This window comes from Aulonocara stuartgranti, assembly GCF_965226115.1.
Source record: "Aulonocara stuartgranti genome assembly, chromosome: 11".
Taxonomy (NCBI): Eukaryota; Metazoa; Chordata; class Actinopteri; order Cichliformes; family Cichlidae; genus Aulonocara; species Aulonocara stuartgranti.
The window spans coordinates 31120125-31129813 of NC_138947.1; the positions used below are offsets into that span (position 1 = coordinate 31120125).

Consider the following 9689-nt stretch of genomic DNA (forward strand, 5'->3'; position numbering starts at 1 on the left):
CACCGCAGTGTCTGCGTTTGTTTCCCTGTTGGCCATGCTTCTTGTTGTGGTCATTTGTTGTCTTCCGGTATTTTCTCCGTAAGCGACCTTTCCTCGACCAATGAGATGAGTGGTAATCTGAATTGTCATACTCGTAAGTGTGCTGTCAGCTCATTGGTCACAAAGCAGGAGAGGGGCTGGGAATTATGTTTTCAAACAAAGCGTTAATTCCATTAAAAGTTATAGACTACTTTTGATTCTCACTGTATTACGGGACAAAGTGCGTCCCTTATTAGCTCAATACGGGACGTGTACTTTTGTTTCGAAATACGGGACGATTCCGTATTTTAAGGGACGGTTGGCAACCCTAACCACACACCATGGTTCCTTTGCTAACTTTGTGTTAGCGTGCTGTCTGTCCAGATGTTTGCAAAGATCTGAAACTCTGCTAGCAGGATAATGCAGTTCTTTCTGTCCTATATGCAGCTATTATCCTTAGATGCAATAATAATATCACTACCATCTTGTAAACCTTCCCTTTCTCTCTTGCTGCTGTCATTCAGTCACAAATCCCCCCTGACACTCATCTCCAGGCAACAAATTTCTTATTCTACCTTAAATGAAAAAGGCTAACATTTATAGGTTAAATATTGCCACCTTAGTTCTCTTTAAATGCATTTTTTGCTGTCTTTGTGCTGAAAAATGGTACGTGAGCATCTGTAACCACATGAGCTTCACCCACATGCACAGTCATAACTTCCATTGACGTCACTCTGTGGGTCACTTGAAGGCAGTGCATGTCATGTAAAGTATTCAATTTATGATAAACCTGCAATAAAAAGTATAATGTCACATGACTGTTCTGTGAAGAAAATGTATTTAGGCAAAAGTGAGCTTTAAACATGCTCACGTAATGCAGCACAAAGGAAATAAACAAGAATGCACACTGTAAAGTGTAGCACTCACATTGTTTCCTAATCCAAGCTATGTTCTAACTTGTATTGAACTGCTGTTTTGTTTCTCCTATATAGTGTACTTCAAGCACAGTATCACTGGGGAAATGTAACACCTGTTTAGTGTCTGAGGCGTGCCTCTGGTGGCCCTGAGAAAAGACAGATAAGAGGGACTGAAATACCTGAAACCAGGAGAATTAGGGTACATTGATCTGCCAGTGAGAAAAACAGAAGGCATGAAGCTTTTCCTTCTCCTGATTCTCTCTGGAGGGGCAGGTATAAAATCTAATTTATAGATTCAAATGACGAACACTCAAGTGTTAAGGATAGGATGCCGAATCACTGATAAAATAATTTTCTGATTTTGCCACTTATTTAATTGTATTTTTTTTACTCTACAGTTGCGCTGGAAGGAGATAACAAGATTGTTGGAGGATATGAGTGCCCCAAGAACTCTGTGCCCTACCAAGTGTCACTCTTCACTGGGTACAACTTCTGTGGGGGGGTTCTTATCTCTGATGAGTGGGTGCTCTCTGCTGCACACTGCAAACCAAAGTAAGGCACACAATCCCCATCAAGCCTGAATCCAAGCAGCTTTAAACTTTAAAATGAAGTCGGGTGTAAGAAACTCTCAAAGTGGGCTTTGTTCTTTCAGCTCAAATCTAGAAATTCGTCTGGGGGAGCACAACATCTGGGAACCTGATGGGACTGAACAGCACATCATGTCTGCTGAGTTTATTCGCCACCCTGACTACGATTCCCGTACACAGGACAGCGACATCATGCTGATCAAACTGAGTCGACCTGCCGCTCTGAGCAGCTACGTGCGTCCTGCTGTGCTTCCTTCAAGGTGTGCCAGTGAGGGGACAGTGTGCCAGGTCTCAGGATGGGGGAATCTTCGTCCCAGCGATGAGGGCTGTAAGTTAAACTGTGCTATACGGCCTATCTGTGTTGCTTGAACAGGCAGTCAACTCAGGTATTTTTAAAGATATTGATCTGTTTGTGTCTTTGCAGCAAGATACCCAGATAAGCTGCAGTGCCTGGAGGTCCCTCTCCTGAGTGATGACACCTGCTTTAACGCATATCCTTTCCAAATTACTGAAAACATGATCTGTGCTGGATATCTGGAGGGAGGGAAGGACTCCTGCCAGGTAAGATCAAAACAGGAAATGTTTATGCGCCGTGATAAAAAGGTTGAACCACTGAAAAATCATTTATTTTAACTCCAGGGTGACTCAGGGGGCCCATTGATGTGCGACGGAGAGCTCCAGGGAGTTGTGTCATGGGGGCACGGCTGTGCACAGAGGAACAAGCCTGGGGTGTACACAAAAGTTTGCAATTATGTTTCCTGGATTAAGAACACAATGGCATCTGAATGAACAGAAAAGATTCATGCCAGCTGGTTAATTTCAGTAAAGTCATCTACATGATGTGTGGTGTGTACATATATGTCTGTTTGTGCGTCATTTGAAGTTTCTAAAAAGAGAACACGTGTCTGCCTTGTGCTTAATATTTTCCCAGACATACGAGTTCTCTTTTAGACCTTACCTAGCAGTAAAGTGACAGGCAATGTGCTAAAACAAGTGTGTCCAAAGTATTTGGCTTTGAAAAGCCCACTTGTGTGTAATTCAAACTTTAGTATGTAAGACCGTAAATCAAGATGTCACGCAGGAATTTTATGCAGTGTGTGACACATCTAGCAGCCTCACATGCCGTCACAGCATTTGCAGTTACAAGCCCTGATTCAAAATGGCTTTACAATGAATAGGCATCCAAGTTTCATGCTCAGGGATGTCTTAGTAGTTAAGAAGCAAACCGAGCACTTAAAGTCAGGCAACAATAAATCACAAAGAGCAAAATACGCCGCCACACTCCTCTCTGTGGGTTGAAACTGTAAAGCATGTTGCACACAGGGCGACTCTCCATAATCACTGATTATAGTAGAGTGCTGCTGCAAATGTGGTACAGTCAGTTTCATGATGTATCGGTTTAGCGTTAATGTTAAGCTATCAGCTAAAGAAGTAAGCATCTGTCACAGCAGCACAGCATCAGGTGCACACATGGGAATGCTCGATTAGAAAATCCTGAAATGATTTAAGTGGATTTCGGTTTCCTGGGTGTGGCGCAGAGCAGCTGAGTGAGTCACCAGGCACTTGCTTGACCACCACATAAAGACCGGGACCTAACAAGGTTTCTGAGGACTTTTATCCTCCTCGTAGCCTCCCTACAACACCCCCCCCCCCCCCCCCCATAAAACAAATGCTACATGGCATGTGGGGGCTGACATGTTTTTTAGAAAGCATGATCCTGGTCGATATGTTTATTCTGGCAACACAGCTGTCTGTGTTTTGAATCCATCTGGAACCCCAGAAACCATGTTTATGAGCTACTTAGAGGTTATGGCAGGTTGGTAAAGGCATCTTCATCCTTCTGCAGTGCGCTTTAGAGGACACATTCTTGATGTGGCCACAAACTAATGCAGTTTAACCATCAGTAACTGTAAGGATTAGTCAGGCATATGATAGAAGAAACCACCAGTTTAGCCATGATCTTTTCAAATAAGCTCGGTTATGAAAAGGGATGGGAAGCAAAGGAAAAAAACTGAGGAGCTGAGTGGAATAAAAGTAACATGTGAAAAGCTTTCATGAACTCTAAATGTGTCCATCTTAATATATAATAACAAAAACATTTAATAGAGATGATAAATTGAACTGACAAAATCATAAAAACACAGCTTAATGCATACACTGATATCATAAATCAGTATCATATGAGACATTGGCACACAAGTATTGCCATATACAGCTGGACTTTAGGAGAAGTTTAAATCAGGAGCATTGTTTGAAGAAGTTTCTGTTTGAACCAATAAATCTGCAGCACATTGTTGGAAAGATTCAAAAACATAACCATTAAGTGAAGCTTGTTCACCAGCCCTAAGCACGCATGGGCTCCCTGCGTGACATCAACGTCCCTGTGGCTGCTATTTGGGCATGTTGATGGCTACGGCCAGCTCAGAGGGTGTGGACCATCATGAGTGGTCAACAGAGTTCCCTTAAAGACACTCTCCAGGGATGTGATCATGTTTAAATCAAGAGTTGTAGGCAGCTGTGGAATAAATCATCTGGGAGAGTTTTCTTCTTCAGAGAGGGCAGACTGTTTTCAGTTGTGACACAGAGGAGTGAGTGTCACATAGTGTGTGTGTATAGTGTGTGTGTGTGCATGTGTGTGCAAGTGTACACACACACACACACACACACACACACACACACACACACACACACACAGAGGAGTGAGAGCTGGCAGCATTTACCAAAATTAGACATCCTCACCTTGGAGCCTCATTTTAAAGGCAGGTCAATATGACATGTTGCAAATATTCATCATTAGCAGTCTTGTTAAAGCAAACAGCAACTGTATTTTTATGATCCCATATGCTGTTTTCTTTACTTTGTTTGTTTTGTTTTTTTAGTATTTTAGGTTCTTTTAATATGAAAACATAGCGCAATGTAACTGGTATCATATACATTGTTAATTTAAATCACAGCCTCAACCCTTTTTTTTAACTTGACGTGTGGAGTTTCAGAAAAGAACCACAAGAGGGCAACATCTAACTGTGAACAAACCCTTAAATGAGCGAAAATGCTGCACACACGGTAACAACAGCTTCTGTAAAACATAAAAACATAAAAAGGATTTTCAGCTTACAGCTTCGAACAGCCTGATATGGTTTTTACACTGTTAGTGGATGGAAAGCTTCTATCTGCAAGCTGCAGATCATTGTAAGATGAATTGTCATTGTAACTGAAGTTAAGATCGGTCTCATTGATAGGCTTTGACTGATTACATTTATCAGTTGATTGTCACCAACAATAAAACGGCTAGAGATTTTTCATACATTAGATTTATGACATTTTGGATTACACTTATAACACATTAACAATAAAAAAAAGAGTTAAATATATATTTTTAAAAAACAACAACAATAAGTAAACAGATAAATAATGTTCGCACCAAACGTCGGTTCTTTGCTCCGCAGAGCATCTGTGAAATGCTCCTATAATGGGAAGCTTGGGAATTCCCTTCTTTACAGCAAACGGCAGCATGGTCGGAGGTCACTCTCTACACATCTCCATGGTAAAGAAAGAAAACATAACAGCTGTATGCAATCTGCACAGTGATGCCCTCACGTTAAATGGACCACCGCCTTGCTCCTGACGCACGACTGACTCAGCGAGGTTGCGTGAGCGTGAAAAAAAAAGGAGGCCCCCTCCTCTCCTACACTACACTTTAAAACTCATGCATTTCAAACCAAGTTCTGAGACAAAGAGAACTCCGGGTGGATATCACATAATTCTACATGAAGCCAGTGTTAACATCAGGTAGGGTTAAAAAATATGTGGTTTCATTATTTTATTCATGCTCTTATTATTATTATTATTATTATTATTATTATTATTATTATTATTATTATTATTATTATTATTTGTTTTTGCTTGGAAACTAACATTCGACTTAAGTGGTATAATAATAGTATATAGTATTATCCTATATTGAAAGTTTTATATATAAAATAGAATTAGATACATTAAAATTAAACAAAAATTCTGATCAGTTACTTCAGCAAATTGTTATTTCTATATACATATATATGTTGTATCACTTTTTTCCGTATGCTTTCGCACAATAGGGCACAGTTCTTTTGATAACACCTTCTAGGATTATCAGCCGTGATAACTTGATCACTGGTTAATACAGTGCAATTATAGATAAATTCTGTGGTGTATTTCACCCCTGACTGTAGATTGGTAATGAGTCCCACAAACGTTTTGCATAAAACAGTTGTTTTCACTGAATTCTTTTTCTCCCAGTCTGAGTGTCTGTGTATATTCCAATGGATAAATTTAAAGGTATGACAAAGAGATCTGCTCAGAAAAGTTTCAGTCTTTAACCGATTTTTGTCATGTGCTGCTAAACAGAAAACATCTTTCACTGCAATGTGTTGACATTTTGACTGACAAGCTTTCTTGACTGTATTTAAAACTTTACTGATATGTGTTGTCTGTGTCTCCTTAGGTGAAATAAATGGAGCTAAAACCTTTATTGAAGAAGCTGGGTTCAATAATCCGCGCCATCCTCACTTTTGTCTTTGCTTTGGCCGTCCTGGGTGTGATGGTGTGGGCCTACGTTCAGGGCTATCAGCTGGTGTCGTCCATGTATGGCATCATCTCCTTTGGCATTTATGGACTCCTACTCTCACTCCATGTGTTGGTCCAGAGCTTTTTTGCCTTTGTTGAGCACCAGCGAATGAAATCTCGAACAAAACCATGCTCCTATACCAAAACAATCGGTTTTACTATATCGGCTTACCAAGAGGACCCTGTTTATCTCAGAGAGTGCTTGAACTCAATCAGGGCCCTCAAGTATCCCCCTGAGCTGCTGCGCATCATCATGGTGATAGATGGGAATTCAGATGATGACCAGTATATGATGGACATGTTCAAAGAGGTGTTTGCAGACCAGGATCCGGGCTACTATGTATGGAATAACAACTATCATACCTGGGATCCCACCCAGGTCCAACATGATGAAGAAAATGGCTCAGCAATGGGCATTAAAGGGGGTTCTGATTATGTGGTAGGAGAGGATCCACAGAGAAAAGAAGTAGAGCGCCTGATCCAGACCAAGAGATGTGTGTGCATCATGCAGAAGTGGGGAGGCAAGCGGGAGGTGATGTACACAGCATTTAAAGCCCTGGGGTCATCGGTTGATTACATGCAGGTATCTACTTTTACTTAAGTGTTTTCTTTCTTATTTTTTTATGAAAATAAAAATGAAATGTTTCCAATTTTCAATGACGTTATGTCTCATTTCTCAGGTGTGTGATTCAGATACGAAGCTGGACCCTTTGGCCACGGTGGAATTGTGCAAGGTATTGGAGAGTAATCCCAAGTATGGGGCTGTAGGAGGGGATGTGATGATCCTCAACCTTAAAGACTCTTACATCAGCTTCATGAGCAGTCTCAGGTACTGGATGGCTTTCAACATCGAAAGGTCCTGCCAGTCCTTCTTCAACTGTGTGTCCTGCATTAGTGGCCCTTTAGGTAAGGGAACTCTTTTCTAGCTAAATAGTATTATATTAAAGGCTTAAAAGCATTGATGTAACTCATTGTAACCAACATCTTTTGAATTTGTCATTTCTTGTACTTGTTCATGCAGGTCTGTATAGAAATGATATCCTTCAGCAGTTTCTGGAATCGTGGTACAATCAAATGTTTCTGGGAACTCATTGTACATTTGGTGATGACAGGCATCTCACCAACCGTATGCTGAGCATGGGCTATGCCACTAAGTATGTTTTCTAGATATTATTAGGCACAGAAATTACATAATAGGACCCAACAAAGCTCAGTAGCTACAATAATGATCCTACAACATCAAACAAGCAGGTTCTAAAGGTCTATTTTTTACCCCCTTTCTTCAGATACACTGCTCGCTCAAAATGCTACACAGAAACACCCGCTCAGTTCCTTCGCTGGCTCAACCAACAGACTCGCTGGACAAAATCTTACTTCCGGGAGTGGCTCTACAATGCAATGTGGTGGCACAAGCACCATCTCTGGATGACCTATGAGTCCATCGTATCAGGTATTTTCCCCTTCTTTGTCACGGCCACCATAATCCAGCTGTTTTGGACAGGCACTCTGTGGGACATCCTCTGGGTTCTGTGCTGCATCCAGCTTATCGGGCTGGTGAAAGCAGCCTACGCCTGCATCCTGCGGAGAAACATGGTGATGGTGTTTATGTCACTTTACTCAGCTCTCTACATGACCAGTTTGCTGCCTGCTAAGTACTTTGCCATTCTCACGATGAACAAAAGCAGCTGGGGAACATCGGGCAGGCGTAAGATGGTTGGTAACTACATTCCACTCCTTCCCCTGTCGGTGTGGGCTGCCATTTTATTAAGTGGACTTGGTTACACCATCTACAAAGAGAGCAAAGAGGACTGGTCAACTGAGGCTAAAAAAATGGAAACTAGATTTCTTATTTATGGCTGTGTAGCCTACGTATGCTACTGGGTTCTTATGATGTTCCTCTATTTTGTGTGGTTCCACAGAGCATGTAGAAAGCGTTCTGGAAGTTACAAAGTGAACGTATAAAGCTGGGCATACACTGTGTGTTATTCAGCTCCTGCTCAAACTGAATCGCAGGGGTTAGAAGTTTGTAGGTCACGATGCAGGGTCTCACACTATAAGGCCCGATGCTGTGATGCGACCTGAGTGCTCACACTGGTCGTGTTAGTCGTGTTAATCGCTTTTCGTTTAATACATGATGCACGGCACACGATTAAGAAGAAAATTGGGCTGATCCCCAAAATGGTCGCACGACTGAAAAGTCGTCTCAAAATGGGGCCAAAAATCACACAGTGAATGTTCAGCTTAAGTCTGAAGAGCAAAAGTAATTTATTCAAATTTAAACCTGACTATGTGTATTTATTTTGTGTCACATTACTGAAGGACAGGGATGTTCTACAATACTGCTAAAGAAATAAACTGAAAACTCTTTTGAGAGTCAAAAAAAAAAGAAGAAGAACAGTATTGTTTCTAAGATTGGGGAAACCTGCAGTCAGCTGAGACTGAAGAAGTCTCTTGGATGAGGGACGAAATGTTTCTCCCACTGAAGACGCTACGTCCAGATGAACCGAATCAACTTTTGCAGAAAAAGAATGAAAATAATAAAATATTAAAAATCTGTATATAGAGACAAACAATTTTTTATATGGAGATGGTGTTACGTATTCTTTTTTAAATTACACTGAGATGTTTTGTTGTCTGAGGTTCTCTTTGAGGTTAATGGAGGTGATGCGTTTGCATAATATTTATTTATCAGAATTGTGGGTTTTTTTTAATGTTTGTGTATGTCTATGCTGATAATTTAATTTAATTTTAATTTTACCAACACAACAAGTTCAAAGGTGTGTAAGGTTTCTACAGCATTGTTGGTGTCATTGCACTGGATCCTGGATGCAACTTTCTGCAGCACTGCAAGCTTACTTGAAAATAAATGTTATAATATACTGCAGTATGAAATTAAAACAAGCAGAAAACTGTTAAATTACTGCGACCTGAATCAAGAAGGACTTAAATAATGTATCACATTGTTTGCTGTATCAAGAAAAGTGAAGTAGGGATGTATTTTGTACAGTGCACTTTATTCAATGCTTTGTTGGAGAGAAAATTTGAGAAAACATATGTATTTTTTATGAATCACCTTAGCAATTGTTTGTAATGGTGGAATTTTTTAGGAAAATGTGAAAAAGAAATGACGAAATAAATTTGTTTTATCATGGACACTTTTGTCTCTGGTACAATTCATGTTACCAATGGAAAACTATGGAAATGCTGACTTGGTAAATGAAAGAAAAGTGGACACAAAGTTACATAACACAAGAACATTTCTAACATTCCCACATAATTCACAAAGCACAAAACCAAAGTCTTCAAATGTCTGTGCTGGAAATGCATGAATTCAGGGTGCGACTATAGGGGACGAAAATCAGTCATTCACACAGTGATAGATTATGGTGCAAAGCACATTTAGGAATATAAATCAAACACAGTTTTTCCACATATGGCTAGGTAGTATATATATTTTTTCACATATTAACAGATTATCGTGGTGACTATTCCCGGACTGGAAATTAGATTAGCAGTGTACACTACAAGTCTGGAAACACCCCTTATTTCTTTATATTTTGCT

The 9689-nt window shown here is 40.3% G+C and overlaps 2 protein-coding genes across 5 annotated transcripts; both read left to right on the forward strand.

The window, feature by feature from the left end:
• The first annotated feature begins 1103 nt into the window (after window positions 1–1103).
• LOC309717037 (trypsin-3-like) lies at window positions 1104–2362 on the forward strand. 2 transcript variants are annotated; one of them, XM_082551245.1, is made up of 5 exons: window positions 1104–1208; window positions 1334–1487; window positions 1570–1850; window positions 1947–2083; window positions 2162–2362. In XM_082551245.1, the coding sequence occupies exons 1-5, from the start codon at window positions 1169–1171 to the stop codon at window positions 2309–2311; spliced, it is 762 nt and encodes a 253-aa protein (XP_082407371.1). In that variant the 5' UTR covers window positions 1104–1168; the 3' UTR covers window positions 2312–2362. The 2 variants fall into 2 exon arrangements, with proteins under 2 accessions (XP_082407371.1, XP_082407372.1); XM_082551246.1 differs by having other exon boundaries at window positions 1588–1850.
• A 2894-nt stretch (window positions 2363–5256) lies between these two features.
• has1 (hyaluronan synthase 1) lies at window positions 5257–9251 on the forward strand. 3 transcript variants are annotated; one of them, XM_082552343.1, is made up of 5 exons: window positions 5257–5311; window positions 6006–6710; window positions 6808–7033; window positions 7149–7281; window positions 7414–9251. In XM_082552343.1, exons 2-5 carry the CDS (start codon window positions 6015–6017, stop codon window positions 8087–8089), a joined length of 1731 nt encoding a protein of 576 aa, XP_082408469.1. In that variant the 5' UTR covers window positions 5257–5311; window positions 6006–6014; the 3' UTR covers window positions 8090–9251. The 3 variants fall into 3 exon arrangements, with proteins under 3 accessions (XP_082408469.1, XP_082408471.1, XP_082408470.1); XM_082552345.1 differs by having other exon boundaries at window positions 5285–5311; window positions 6123–6710; XM_082552344.1 differs by lacking the exon at window positions 5257–5311 and adding an exon at window positions 5798–5839.
• The last annotated feature ends 438 nt before the right edge of the window (window positions 9252–9689 follow it).

Excerpts from the sequence above, each read along its gene's own strand:
- has1 (XM_082552343.1), top strand. The coding sequence starts at position 6,015 with ATGGAGCTAAAACCTTTATTGAAGAAGCTGGGTTCAATAATCCGCGCC. Across the intron at positions 7,034-7,148 it reads CTGCATTAGTGGCCCTTTAG|GTCTGTATAGAAATGATATC; the intron begins GTAAGGGAACTC and ends TTGTTCATGCAG. Across the intron at positions 7,282-7,413 it reads AGCATGGGCTATGCCACTAA|ATACACTGCTCGCTCAAAAT; the intron begins GTATGTTTTCTA and ends CCCTTTCTTCAG.
- LOC309717037 (XM_082551245.1), top strand. The coding sequence starts at position 1,169 with ATGAAGCTTTTCCTTCTCCTGATTCTCTCTGGAGGGGCAG. Across the intron at positions 1,851-1,946 it reads TCGTCCCAGCGATGAGGGCT|CAAGATACCCAGATAAGCTG; the intron begins GTAAGTTAAACT and ends GTGTCTTTGCAG. Across the intron at positions 2,084-2,161 it reads GAGGGAAGGACTCCTGCCAG|GGTGACTCAGGGGGCCCATT; the intron begins GTAAGATCAAAA and ends TTTTAACTCCAG.